The 14,159-nt window shown below is 42.7% G+C and overlaps 1 protein-coding gene across 35 annotated transcripts in view; it reads left to right on the plus strand.

Annotated features, from left to right (window-relative positions):
* rims1b (regulating synaptic membrane exocytosis 1b) overlaps positions 1-14,159 on the plus strand; it is an 82,019-nt gene extending 67,860 nt beyond the window's left edge. For all 35 annotated transcript variants that reach the window (XM_005919264.3, XM_014332647.2, XM_014332645.2 and 32 more), the window contains 6 exons: positions 4,111-4,328; positions 8,755-8,899; positions 9,376-9,488; positions 11,039-11,140; positions 11,329-11,468; positions 11,586-14,159. In XM_005919264.3, the coding sequence (XP_005919326.1) occupies positions 4,111-4,328; positions 8,755-8,899; positions 9,376-9,488; positions 11,039-11,140; positions 11,329-11,468; positions 11,586-11,804 (937 nt within the window). In that variant the 3' untranslated portion in view covers positions 11,805-14,159. The remainder of the gene's footprint in view (positions 1-4,110; positions 4,329-8,754; positions 8,900-9,375; positions 9,489-11,038; positions 11,141-11,328; positions 11,469-11,585) is intronic.

The following is a 14,159-nucleotide window of genomic DNA, read 5'->3' on the forward strand; positions in this document are numbered from 1 at the left end:
AACACTCCAAGTCAGCCTCAACATGTTAAGATATTTTTCTCTACCTAAAAGTTTTTTCTCTGTTATTAAGATTAAGATAACCTTAGGGTGCTGCAAACACACATTTAAAAAATTTCCTTTTGTGTTACACAGCTTGATGACTTTTAATCACGTTAACAGCATTAGTCCCATCTGTGGTGCTAATCATTCTTCCTCCCTGAGTCACTTTAATATTTATTTTGAAAGTAGATATTTAAAACGTTTCTTACTTTCTGTCAGTTACATTCTGTTAAAAACGGTGGCCAATGTTTCAAGTCATGAGGTCACTGTGTAAGTAATTCCTGTCAGCCAAGAGTTCAGACTTAAGGCTGCTTTAAAGCTCAATTACAGGCTGTTTTTTCTACCCTTGGATTTGATGATATGATGTCACAGAGAGCAGATAACCTAATACGGTCATCTTAATCACAAAGCTCGGTGTGTGAACAGAGACGTCCCACCAAGCTGCTGTTGAATTCTGCAGCCGATTGGAAGAAAGTTTTCTAAAACAGAGGAAAAGGGAGCTTAAATGGGATGTTTCAGACAGAGGATGAACTGAAGGAGGGGTCCAGCAGAGGACGAAGGAGGTACTGTGAGTCATACAGAGCTACTCTAGTTGAATCCAAGAGCAAAAATACGCTGGAAGTAAGTGAAATAGAAGCTCTTTCAAAAGAGACTTTTTTAGTCTCCTTATATACAGCTACACACACACACACACACACACACACACTTACTTCAGCAGCTGACCAGTAACAGACTGCTGACAAGGACAAATGACCCCATCTCACTGCTCCACAGTGAGCCAGGTGATGATATAGTGCAGCTTATTAGCTGGCTAATGTATTGAGGTGTGAGAGAAAAGAGAAAAAAGGACGGGCGTTCTTTACACAGATCAATCCAAACCAGGTTTTTTAAAAGCAGCTCGGACTCGGATGTCAGAGGCTTGTATGTTAGGAATAGATTATTTTCTTTATTTAGTTTATCACCAGTAAAACAAAAGCAACCACAGTCACATGCACAGAGCCAAAAGTATGTGGACAGTCACATTAGCTCCGTCAGCAGGCATTAATCAGATTCTCTGAGCCTTCACTCTTCTGGGAAGACTTGTTTGTAGGGATTTTTCCCATTCAGACACATTAGTGAGGAAGGTCGAGCCTCGCTCTCCATCAGTGCTTCTGTTCATCCCAAAGGCTCTTTACTCCTCTACCTACAATCATTTTGTTACGGACCCATTTGTCCAACACCAAACTCGCTTTATCGTTGCAGTTTTTAACCTTAAGATTTATCTTAGGAGGTGCTAGCTTGAAACGAGCCCTGTAAGTATAAGAATCTCAACTTGAAAATAAACTAATTTAACCTTTAATAGTTTCAGAGCCAAAATGAACAAACTGGGATCTATGAGTCAGAGAGAGAAAATTCTGATGCGCAGCATCCCCACCACACTGATGTGTGAAAAACTCAACACACATTGACACATCTGCCTAATCAAACTGGAATATTAAAGTAAATAACAGCCTTTAACAGTGAGTCAGTGACACTGATGTCACTGACTCACTGTTAAGAGCATTACCTGAAAAAAAGAAGTTACTGTGTAGCACAGAAGCACACTAATTTTAATCCTTCAAAAAATGAGGTTTGCATATTAATTTAAGACACAGGTGTCCGCTTATTTTTCCCATGGGCTGCACATTCAAACTCAAAATTACAGAGAGGAAAAATTAGATGTGCAAAAGAAGAAAAGAATGTATTACTGAAAGATAAAAACCACCTGGTGTGGTGGTGGTGGTGGTGGTGGTGGTGCATTTTGCAGTTAAATTCCTGTCCTGCAGCAACTCCGTCAGTATTTGTGGAGGTATTTCCATATTTCAGTTTCACACCTTCGAGGTTCTGGCTTACATGCAACCACTTGATGTGAATTTCTGCTCTGTTGCCATCTAGATAACAACAGATTTGCAGCTTTTGCTGATTTATCACAGTTAATTTCCGTATCACAAACAGATTCCATGTAATTGCAAACTTGACCCCATTCAACTGTAAACTGGTAGCAGACTGACTCCATCTAATTGCAGAGACCACAAGTTCTTTGCACACAGTCGCACATTTCAACAGTCCGTGGGGAGCGACTCACTTTCAAATCAGGCCTTGTGTGGCTGGTAGAGGAACTCCAGTTTTTGGCTTAATTGTGGTAATGCTGCACAGTCAGTGTACTGGTTATGCATTACCGGGTAATGCAGGAGCCATTTTGACATTGTTTAGCCTTCCGTTGGGAGTCCCTCAGTGTTCGAAAACAAGAGAGGTCTAGTATTACAGTGAGGCTTTCAGATTTTCATATCCCGTTGTTTGCATGCTGGAAACAAAGAACATGTGTAATGGACTGAGCAGCATTTTATTCAGTTCAAACACAGAGTTGGATTTTAAAAGCAGACAGTGGAGTCAGACTACATTTATAAAAGCTGGTCAGTGTCAGAAAGCCTGTAATGTGTTTTTAGACAGAGGGTGGGCAGGAATTAGTAACGAGTTGATGCACATCGACTGCAGGCCGCGGGTCAGTTTTCACTCAGAGCTGGATATTAATGCAAGCATTCAGTGGATATTTTCACGTCTCCTCCAGGCCGCTTTGATGATGGCTTGTGGAAGTGACTGAGTGCATACAGAGGAGATTAGACAGTCTTTACATCTTTTTCTGTTACAGCTGTCCTTTAACCTATCCTTCCTCTTTAATTCCCCCACATGTTTGATGTAGTTCTCCTTCCTAATTCCTAATAATTGATGAGCTGCTGCTCATTTAAGCTTTTGTGAGTCCTGCCTTCTACTGCATTTGTTTGCATAGACGTTTGTGGTCAGACACGCTGACATTTCAGAATAAAACCACACAAACAGACAAATGCATAAATTTTCCTGCTGACATTTTAAAAATGAGCTGGAAAAAACACACACACACACAAATCACAAGCCTTTTAGCCAAAAACAGCAAATGTGATTAGACTGATTTTTTTCCCATGTGCCTGTTTATATGTGTTTGTGTAATCCTCCTCGCATGTCTCAGATCCCTCCTTGCATGCATCCTGTGCTGTGACTGCCTGGACCCCCTCCACCCTCAAGACCTGGATCCTCCCCTTCCACCCTACCCCTGTTCTACACGCCCTTCTCTAACTCCCCTGCAGGGAGAGGTGGAGAGGCCTCAAACCACCCTCCCGCTTTCTCCTCTTGGTCACTGGGCTGTAGCTGTCAGGGACCCACAGGGAGCGGAGAGTTTGGGTGATAGGGGCAGCGTAGCTGGACTCTCTTGCAGTACTTTGGCCCCCTCTGAGCTGATGGACATGCGACAGCTCCTCCGAATCCCTAGGAGACAGCATCGATTGCTGGACACGTTCTGTCCGTGTGTAGTGGCTTGTTTAAGAAGACTGAACTTTAATAGATAATATGCTCAGCTATAAACTGCTGGAACATTCTACTTCATTCTTATTCTCTTTTCTTGAGGGTTTCACAGCACAGCTCTGTTACCAACCACTTATGATTTGGCTTCGATTATTTCAGAAGTGTCTAAACAGGGAAGAAAACATAAAGGGCCAAACATATAGTTCCTTTATATGAGTCAAATGATTAGGAATGTAGATGTCACTTAAAAGCCTATAATAGTTAACTTAAAAGGAAAAATGTGACAAATAAAAACTAGACAGGAGAAAAAAACAATTAACTGAAACTATAATTGAAAATTAAGTTTTAGTCTTAAAACATAATTTTAATGTGTTCAGATTGGTCAACAGAGCAGACATGAGGCTAAACGACATGTTTAATGACATTAAAACTGTAAGATGTCAAGTTTGGCTTGTAAAGCTTGAGTTTTGACTCATGTGACACGTTTGGATGATTATACTGCATTTCTTTTCTTTGGGACTCCAGACTTTTATTTGATGCTCTTTTATTAAACACGCTCCCTCAGCAATGTCCGTCATCCCCACCTCCCATCAGTCATGCTGTTTTTGTTGTTGTGCCACAGTAAAGGTACAGTACACTCGAAGTAAAAGAGAGCTTAATAACAACATCTATCAAACACACCAGGTCACAAAGTCACACTTCGGCTTCTCTCTCCAGTCGGCAGATGCGAGCGTCCATGGGCCGCAGCATGCTGAAGAGTTCCAGCGTGAGCGGAGAGATCTACACCCAGGAGCGCACAGACGGCAGCCAATCAGACACGGCGCTGGGCACGGTGGGCAGCGGCAGCAAGAAGAGACGCTCCAGCCTCAGCGCGCGGGTGGTGGCCATCGTTGGCAACCGCCGCAGCCGCAGCACGTCGCAGATCAGCGGCCCCGGTGAGTCGGCGGTTTCGGGGATTTGCTGGAATTTCATAGGACTGTATTTAAAGCCCGTTTGCCACTCTGTGATTTTGGACCATGTTAGTTTTTTGGAAGCAGACATGACAATATTTAGAAAAGAGGGTGGAGATACCTAACATCCATAACATCCATCTGCTGTATGTCACTTTCCAAAAGCTTTCTCTAATCTGATTCCATCCTCTGCGAACCTGCATTCTTTTTTCCATTAAAGGTACAATATGTAAAGTTTAATTAAATGCATGATGTAATCTGCAAGATCTGACTTCTTGAGGAATGTTAATGAGCGAGGAAGTCTCTCACGCCTCAGAATGATATTTTAATAATGCAAGAAGTCCCAACCTGATTGAAGAGGGTTAATATGAGAAAGCCCGCTGGCTCTGTGGACACACACTGCATTACTGTGCTAATCAGCTCACTGAGATCCTTTCTGCACTTTCTCAGAGGTGTGCAGAGGGTGGCAACATATCCAGTATATGGAAAACATCAACTGTAATACCTGTTCCAAAATCCGAAGTAACCAGTTCAGACCAGCTGCACTTACATCCTTTGTCATGAAAATCTTTGAAAACATGACGTGTGCTTAATTGATGATAAACTAGATTCACTGCGGTTTGCTTGTCTAGTGGGCAAAGCTCTTCATTCTAGACAGCGCATATAAGAATCTTGAAAACCAAAATCTTACATGGGAGGTTTATTTGCAGATTTTTCTTCCACGTTCAATGAGATGCAGTCCCGACATTACCCGATCACATTTATTGTTGCTTTTCATTTTTTTAACTGACAGAGTTCAGTGGGCTTTTGGAAATGCCTGCATGCCCAATCCTATTATCTCAAACTCTGGCTCCCCACAAGGCTAAGTCGTTCTCCTCTGCTTTTTATCATGTGCACAGACAGCTGCACGAATTCTCAGTGGGGCAGATTTCTGGTCAAGTTTTCTGATGACACTGGGCTGAAAGTCAGAGCACATTGGTGCTTTGCCTGCATTTGTCAAGTGACAAACTTCTTGCCTTTAATTTGACTTAAACTAAGGAATTAGGGAATTTGATGCAAGCAATCAAAACGCGTGGAGACAAAACCCAAACGCAGACAGACTCAAAGAAACTGAAAAGACGCCTTTAATTTTATAGGTGTAGAGTACCAAAAGAGTAAATACTCACTCCAGAGGTAACCAAGCAAACTGGACAGAGCTGAAAGTAATTAAAACAACAAGGCAAGTAAAATTAAATACAAAACACAAGTAGCAACCAGCTACCAAAATAAAACAGGAAACGGAGACTTAAGATGCCAAAGGACACCGGGGTGGTTAGACCAACTTTAGCACAAACGTTAAGAACAGAAACAATTCAAACACTAACAGAAACCACATTACAGAGGTAATAAGAGCTCAAAAACCTGAAAGCAATACACCAACAATTCTAAACAATAAAAGTCACAACTAAAACCAAAACAGAGGATTTTTAGTGATTCTAAAACACAAAACTCCAGGACAGTGACACAAACACACAGTCAGTGGTTCAACGAGGACAACAAAGAATCGACTTGTTGCAGAAGCTGAAGTCTTTCAGTGTTTCCTTTAATATTTTCCTTCTTGTGCTGGTTCAGTGGGTTGTATATGAAGGACAGACACAAACTTTGCAACATTAAAATCTTTGTCAAGATTATTTGAGTCCAGTTAAAAAACTCGTGCTCACCTTGGAAGAATCACACGGTTCATTTTTCTCAAGTGAATTTATTTTATTGTCCTCAGGTCGGCACTGTCATGCTTCTCATGCATAATAGATGCATGAGAAGCAAACTACTCAGATTCCTTCATACCTTCTTTCTTTGAGCTGCTAAATGTAAAGAAAAGTAGTTTGTTCTTCTAAATACAAGTCCCTGTGGGGGCAGTTATGCTGTGAGATTTTAACGTTGAGCTGCTCACTGACAAACTGAATGCTGTGCACGCTGGATTGTGACTTCTATGTCATTATTTATTGGGCTCTTCCCAAAAGAGCTACACAGGCCCGCTCTCTTGTGGGCCTGCTGCCTGCAGGAGGGGCAGAGGTCTGGGCATCCCCAAATGTTTTAGTCATATGACTCTATACTTTTCCAGATTCTTCATTTTTGCCTACAAAAGGACATGCAAAGTGCAAACCTTGATTACATTATCTAATTTAACCAAACCCAGGAGTCTAGGTGATTTCTCTTGTTGGTTTTCTCTAAAGAAAATATGGTTAAAACAGCAGCTGCACCGTTAAACTACTGTGTGCGATCACTTCGACTTAGAGAATGCAGGTTTGAACCCTTAAGCTACAGCTAAGCTAATAACAACCACATCCATACAGAAATATTCATTGCATTTTGTCCCGAGGTACAGACTGTACCCAAGCACCGCAAATTGAAAGTGTCCTTTTGTTCTGTAAAAGACAAACTTCTGCTGCTGTCGCTGGCCCAGCGCTCGTCATAAAGACAAACAACCACAGCTCGGCTCGCGGTCACACAAAAGAGTGGGGCTCGTCCGAGCCCAGCATCCACTTCCACCACCGGGGCATGTACAATGAAAGCCAAATGCTGTACCTCTCTTCTCTGCAGAGGGCATAAAAAGCTATTAGAGAATATTAGGCCTTCAGGGGGTCGCTCGCCCACTGCCACTGATGTAGAGAGGGGAGAGAGGAAGTAGAGAAAGGACGAACATCAGCCTAATGTAAAAAAGTCTCTCTTGGTCATGATGGATGACGCCGAGTGCAGGTAAGAGAGGCTCACTTGTATTTTCTAAACTATTTACTGTGAGATTTTAGACACAGGATAATGGGAGGCTCAGAAATGTTGTTTTCCAACATCATGAGTCAGAAGGCAGACGCGCCCCTGTCCGAGATGCCACACAGTGGGGGTTTTTGGCTGTTTTTCTGCCCAACAATTTCCTGTTTACTGCTGGTGAACAGATTCTACAGAACATGGGCGCAACTTTGACCGTGGTTCAGACAGCGAGATCAAACAGTCCTGAACTGGATCTGTGGGCTATCTTGTGATATTCAGCTTTGTCTAACTTATGAATGGTTTACTGTTTGGGCCACTGAGTGAACTCTGTCCTCTGAAAATGCAGAAACATTATTCTAAGTTAGACCAAACTCCAAAACCACAACAGCAAAATCTTTGTGTGAATCCTGATACTCTGGGATTTTCCACCTTCTAGATGAATCACTTTGTGGGGTCATTTGAGTAATCACTCATGATAAGGGACTACCAAGAATAATAATATCTTTATTTAAAAACAGTAGCACCTTTCAAGAACAAGTTACAGTTTTCTTTACAAAGGCAAGAGCAGTGCACGACTGCACATCTCCTTCAAGGCTTAAAATGTTCGTGTAAAGCGTGAACTGAGTCTGAGTCTCCGGATATTTGAATGCGATCTATACTTAAAAACATTAAGATAATGTCTCCAAACTTTTCTCACGTCATTTTGATGTGCATTTGCTGTGTTGTGTTTTTAAGGAGCACTATAATTAAACCATTACCTAAAAAGCTCTTATTTGATCCATCTGTCTCCATCTGGCTAATTATAGGCCAATTTCTAACCTTCTTTTTATTTCAAAGATTCTCCAAAGAGTAGTTGTCAAGCAGCTGGATGATGATCTAGAGGAGCATTAAAACAGCTATAGTGAAGGTTACAAATCATCGTTTTATGGCCGTTGACAGTGGACTCCTCTCTGTGCTTGTCCTGCTCGTCCTCAGTACAGCACACACAACTGATCCGAAATTACAAACTCAGACGCACCACTGGTGTTTTGTTTGAATCCTACATATCTCATAAATTTAGTTTTGTTGATTTAAACGAGGAGCGTTCCACAGATCTCAATGTTTGGACCACTATTTTTACATTATACATGTTTCCCCTCAATAATAGTATTACAGAGCACTGGATACATTTTCATTGCTATGCAGATGATACCTAAAGCCAAATGACACAAATCCATCCATCCTAGCCATCTGCTTCTTAATTCAGTTTTATTTGTATATATTGTAGGTCAAAGACACTGCAATATTAGTTATAGAAACAAATATGATCAAATGTCCCCATATGAGCAACACGTGGCAACAGCGGGAAGGAAGAACTCCCTTTTAACAGGAAGAGACCTCCAACAGAACCAAGCTCAGAGAGGGGCGGGGCCATCTGCAAACGCAAACCATGAACAATATAAAACGTGCAGTGGTGCCATATAAATAAAAATATCCTCTGCTTTGTTCATGTTTTAATTGTGGGAGGGGAATGTATCACTCCTAATTGTTGTAAGTATCTATAGCTTCAGCCTAACAACTTTCCTGTGGTATTGGTTTTAAAGAAAAGAGCCATTCCTTCACTGGAGTCTGTTATCAAAATATTGTCTGCTTGATGATTCTTCCTCTCGCTCTCGTTTACCTCCAGAGGGGAAGAGTAAGAAGGAGAAAGGAGCGTCCATCCAGAGGAGCACAGAGACCGGCATGGCCGTGGAGCTGACGAGGAACATGAGCCGGCAGCCCAGCAGAGAGTCCAACAACGGCAGCATGAACAGCTGCAACTCTGAGGGGAAGTCAGTAAACCCGTCCCTCTGCTACTCGTCATCTGCACTCTCTGTGTCACAAAGACGTCCTGAATGAAATGAGTTAGAGTGACAGTAATGACTGCATGTCAGCATGTTCTGAGGGAGACATCCATTCCCGCCTGCGGGTATTTCTGTATGTGTTGGCCGACTGAGAGTAAACACAGTCTAATATAACGAGCACGCAGTTTAAAAATGAGTCAGCGTGGAGAGTGTGAGGCGACGATAAAACCAAAACTCAGACAGAGTCAAATTAAGACCGGGTGTTTTCTGTCGCTTGGACAATCACGTAGATATTTTTTCTTGTTATAAATAATGAGTGCAAGTGAAATTCTCCTGGAGGCAGCAAAGTGAATCCACCACATGTGCTGACTGAGTGGGGCCATCAGCAAGACTGATGACACATTTGTATATAGGTTGGTGATTTTTAGAGTTAATAATGGGCTGTTTTGTGTTTTCTGTGGTAGCTTGATCTTTTCTGGAGTGAATCTAGGTGCCAGCAGTCAATTCAGTGACTTCCTGGATGGACTCGGACCAGCTCAGTTAGTGGGAAGACAAACACTGGCTACTCCTGCCATCGGTACAAAACCTCTTCTCTCTTCTTTTGAATTATTTGGGGTATTTTTTAAAGCTTTATTTGTGCATGCATGGATAGATGTTGTGAAGGGTTTTTTTGCCTTTAACAATGAATCAGAAAATGCCAGAAAAAGTCAGAAATCATTAGTATTGTAATGTTTTTGCTACTTTACTTTGTATTTTTGTGTGTCTTGAGTATTTCTAGCATGAATTTCTTTGAGATATTTTGGATATTTCTGGTATTTTATTTTAAATGTTGATTGTGCCATTCATCCTCTTCTCTTGGTCGTGAGGCATCAATCTAAGCAGACAATCCCAGTCTTCCATCTTCCCAGCCTCTCCTCCACTTCTTCAGGTGGGAAGACGTTCCCGAGTCAGCCGAGAAATGTGATCTTTCCAGCATGACGTGGTTCATTTCACACTGGGCCACAGACTGCCCCAGTGCAAGTTGGAGGTCACTGCTTGATAAAGCCAGCGGAGCTACATCATCTACGAAAATCAAGCACAAGATCCTCAGGCCACATAGCCTTGAGAAATTCAGGGAAAATCTCATTCGCCCCATTCACTGTGTCCACTGCAGAAGGTCTGTCAGTGGGGCTGAGAAGATCCTTGATGTATTCCTCACACCACCAAACTATGTCCTGAGTGAAGTCAGCAGAGTTGCATCCCTGCTATAAAAAGTGTTTGCAGGGAGCTGTCCACGCCACTCGAGTCACCTGACGATTTGCCGGACTTCCTTCAAGGTCGACTAAAAGTCCTGCTCAATGGCCTCGCTGAGCTCCTCCCATACCTGAGTTTTTTGGTACTGCAAGAGCTGCAATCCACTTGGCCTGTTGGTACCTGTCAGCTGCCTCTGCTCACCATGCTTGATAGATTCCCTCCCACTGCTTGATGGCTCCTTTAACCTCTGCTGTTCATCTGATTCAGGGATTACCGCCACACTAGGGTCCGCTTTCCACAGAATGCTGTTAAAGTTTTGCTCAAAGTGAGAGCTGAAGAGCTTGACACTCTGGCCTTTGCCAAGTTCACCCTCACTGTCCAACATCTTCCATTGCCACCTGATGCAACTCACCAACAGGTGGTGAAGTGCAAAAATGAATCACTGACCTGTGACGCAGGGTGTCCTGGTGCCACGTGGACTTTTGGACACGCTCATGTTTGAACATCGTGTTCAATTTGGAGAAACTGCGGTGCAGCCAGTCCCTCCCATTCACACCCCTCTAGATCATTCTGTCATTGCCCATGTGAGCATTTAAGTCCTCCAGTAGGACAATGCAGCAATGTTCAGCACATGAGTGCACACGACAATCAGGACATAGGGAGGGAGAAAGAGAGACTGTTTTCATGTTCTTATAACTATTAATTTTATATTTTTATTGTTTCTTATGATTATTTGTACTTAATCTTGTTCTTTTTTATTGTTATTGTTGATGATGATCAATTTAATTGTGCCAGGCTGAGAGTGTTACCTATGCATTAAGTCTGCGCTCCTGTCGGTAGTAGATGTTGGTGTTGAGCTCTTTGTTTTCTTATTTTTTGTGCTGTGTTTTTTAGGTGATATCCAGATCGGTATGATGGAGAAAAAGGGTCAGCTGGAGGTGGAGGTGATCAGAGCACGAGGACTTGTACAGAAGCCAGGATCCAAATCTCTCCCTGGTAAGAGCCCAACCTGACTGAAGCCGCCACAGACCAACTAATCCCTCCATCACTCACACACATGTTATTATAATCCAGTATATACACTCGACTCAAGCTCACCTGTTCTTTGCGTTCGTACAACCAGCCCTGAGAGCCGATAGTGTTCCCACTAATGGCTTTTTTTATTGCTCTGTTTCTGCCGTCAGCTCCATATGTCAAAGTCTATCTGCTGAATAATGGAGCGTACGTAGCCAAAAAGAAAACCAAGATTGCACGGAAAACACTTGACCCACTGTACCAGCAAGCACTGCTATTTGAGGAGAGCCCGCAGGGGAAAGTGTTACAGGTAAGCAGGAGATTTATTTCCCTTCATCACAAAGTTAAATGCTTCCCCACCTCCTACTTCATGCTGACGGAAATCGAGCAGAGCAACATGACAACGTGAAATTATTTTTTCCTTCAGGTGATTGTATGGGGAGACTATGGCCGCATGGACCATAAAAGTTTCATGGGAGTTGCACAAATCTTATTGGAGGAGCTGGACTTATCAAGCACAGTCATCGGTTGGTACAAGCTGTTCCCACCATCCTCTCTGGTGGATCCGACACTTGCCTCCCTGACGCGACGAGCTTCTCAGTCGTCTCTCGACAGCTCGTCCGGACCGCCCGGGGTCCGATCTTAGTGGACAAACAGCTCTACACCACCGAGAAAAAACTAAAACTAAAACTCGGAGAGAAATGAAATACTAACGGCAGAAATGTAGAACAACAACAATCAGAAACACGAGAAAGCTTTGTTGAAATCTGACAATCACTCCTGCCGCGGTTAATTTTGTCTGTCGTAGGGAGCGTCGCATTTCAGTGTTTCATGTCCATTCGAGGAAAAGTCTCTGTGTTTTCTCTGTGTGTGCTGAAGAAGCCGTGCAGCAGCTGTCCAGACAGTACCAGAGAATCCAAACGAAGCAGGGTGGCTTTTAACCGAATCAACAATAGCAAAGAAATGTATGTAAAGCATCGGAATGTATGGACTCGAGACAAGAGGTAATCACCCTCCGCTCCTGCAGGCGGCGCTGCGCTCCCTGCAGTGGCCTCCTCCAGAACCCCAACAGACTGCTGGTATTCCCGTCCCCGCCGTGCGTGGGGGACGGGGTGCTCAGTCTGGAAGCACAGGGCCTTCTTCTGGTGCCTAGACCTCGGAGCCGCATTACTGGTCCCCCCCTCTCTGTGGAAAGATCCTCTTTTCAATATGTTTACCATGGCTGCTCTGAAGCCGCACCGTTTCAGCGTGTTTGCTTTGTTGTTCATTTCTTTCCCTTCGTTACTACTGGCACAAGATGTTTTTAAAAATGCTCATGATAATGTTGTCAGTCTGGTGTGTGCATGGAGAGTAAAAATAAAATACAAGAGATTAAAAAAAAAGAAGCTATTAAATGTCTGCAAGTGTTATGCAGGAAGAGGGCGGGGAACAGGTTAGATTTTTACATGTGAGATTAGCGTTGTTTTGCTGGCAAGCGTGCAGGCCAGTCGTCTTTGTATAGTTGTATATTAGGCCTCCCAGGAGGTTGACCAATAAGTAAAATTTATGTCACTTTGAAATATCACAAGGGTACAATGTCAATGTAAAAAAAAGAAAACGGAAATCTTTGTTCACCTATGTGAGAGCGAGACAGGGGCGTCTAATTTTTCACATTTTTTGGGAGGCACATTCCCTCCCTCCCGGCATGTTAAAGGTTTTTATCCAATCTTTAGTTCAACATTTTTTTCTTTTTAAATTTAAACACAAGCACAAGAGCTTGATTTTTTTACAACAAAAAGTTTAACGTTTTGAAGAAAAAAAATAATACATACCTAAAAAAAACAAAAACAAAAAAAAGGACAAAAAGCAGCAATCCTCCCGTCACCGGTTCTCTTCATCGTTTCGTCTCGACGTTCGGAGGCAAACAGAACAACAAATATTGTCACAGTTTTTTCCTCGTGCATCTCGGTGAATGTGGGCCAATCAGATCGATCCGTCGGGACGCCAACGCTCATCCTCCGTCCGGCCTGCAGGCTCCTCCCACCCAGAGGGGGAGGGGCAGCATGACTTTGGAACCCGTTCCAAGCTGCATGCACATTTTTGTAAACAAACAAACAAAAAAAATCTAGATACGCGTGTTAGCTCCACATACTGTAGGGCCGCTTGTATGTTGCATGCAGTTGTACAGTTTGCTCGTACTTGAATATTAAAGAGATAAAACCAAGAAACTGAAGCCATTCCCATTACGCAAAGACATCCAAATCCACTGCAGTCCAGTCCACGTCCTTCAGTCCGGTGCTGAATATCTCTCAAACCGAATCCCAAGATTACATTGATGTCTCTGGAAGATGTACTGTACTGTACTGAGCAGACCTCGCAGCCCCTCTTACTGTTATTCCACATCATAGTATACCTCCGAGGGGCTGGGACGATGTATGAATAAATATGTACAAATCAGATCTATGAAAATATGAATTATGTTTCAACATAATGATTTCAAACGACACGGAGAATAAACTCAGATGCACAGAAAGTCGCACCCTGTAAATACTCAGCACTATTCCCGGGGTTTTCATTTGGTTCACTGAGAAAAGGGGCCAAGTCTTATAATAAGGAGCGATTAGTACTTTAGGTGACGAGGGGACCGTGCTGTGGGACGGCGATGGGTCTGAAAGTCCTCGTCTGAACACTTCTCTGTTTCTTCGAACTCTGCGTCTGTGCCCGGCCCGCCATGCTCAGTCCCGCCTCACTCCAGATTTCTTTTCATTGTCCAGTGAAGCTGTTTTTTTCCTTATTTATTTAGGTTTTTTTTCCTTGTCAGTATTAACAGGAGAAAAAATTGCTGATTGTTTACAACTTCTGTGTTCCACTGAAACAAGAAAATCAGAAAAAAGTAAAGCATTCACTGCAACATTTCTTGTTTGTATAACAGATGTGGCTCAAATGATGTGTATGTTTTATATATATAAAAAAATTTCATTTTTATGATTTACAAATAAAAAAGAATGTGTGGAAAAAAATA

This window comes from Haplochromis burtoni, unplaced genomic scaffold (assembly GCF_018398535.1).
Source record: "Haplochromis burtoni strain Fernald_Lab_line unplaced genomic scaffold, NCSU_Asbu1 Contig_35, whole genome shotgun sequence".
Classification (NCBI taxonomy): Eukaryota; Metazoa; Chordata; class Actinopteri; order Cichliformes; family Cichlidae; genus Haplochromis; species Haplochromis burtoni.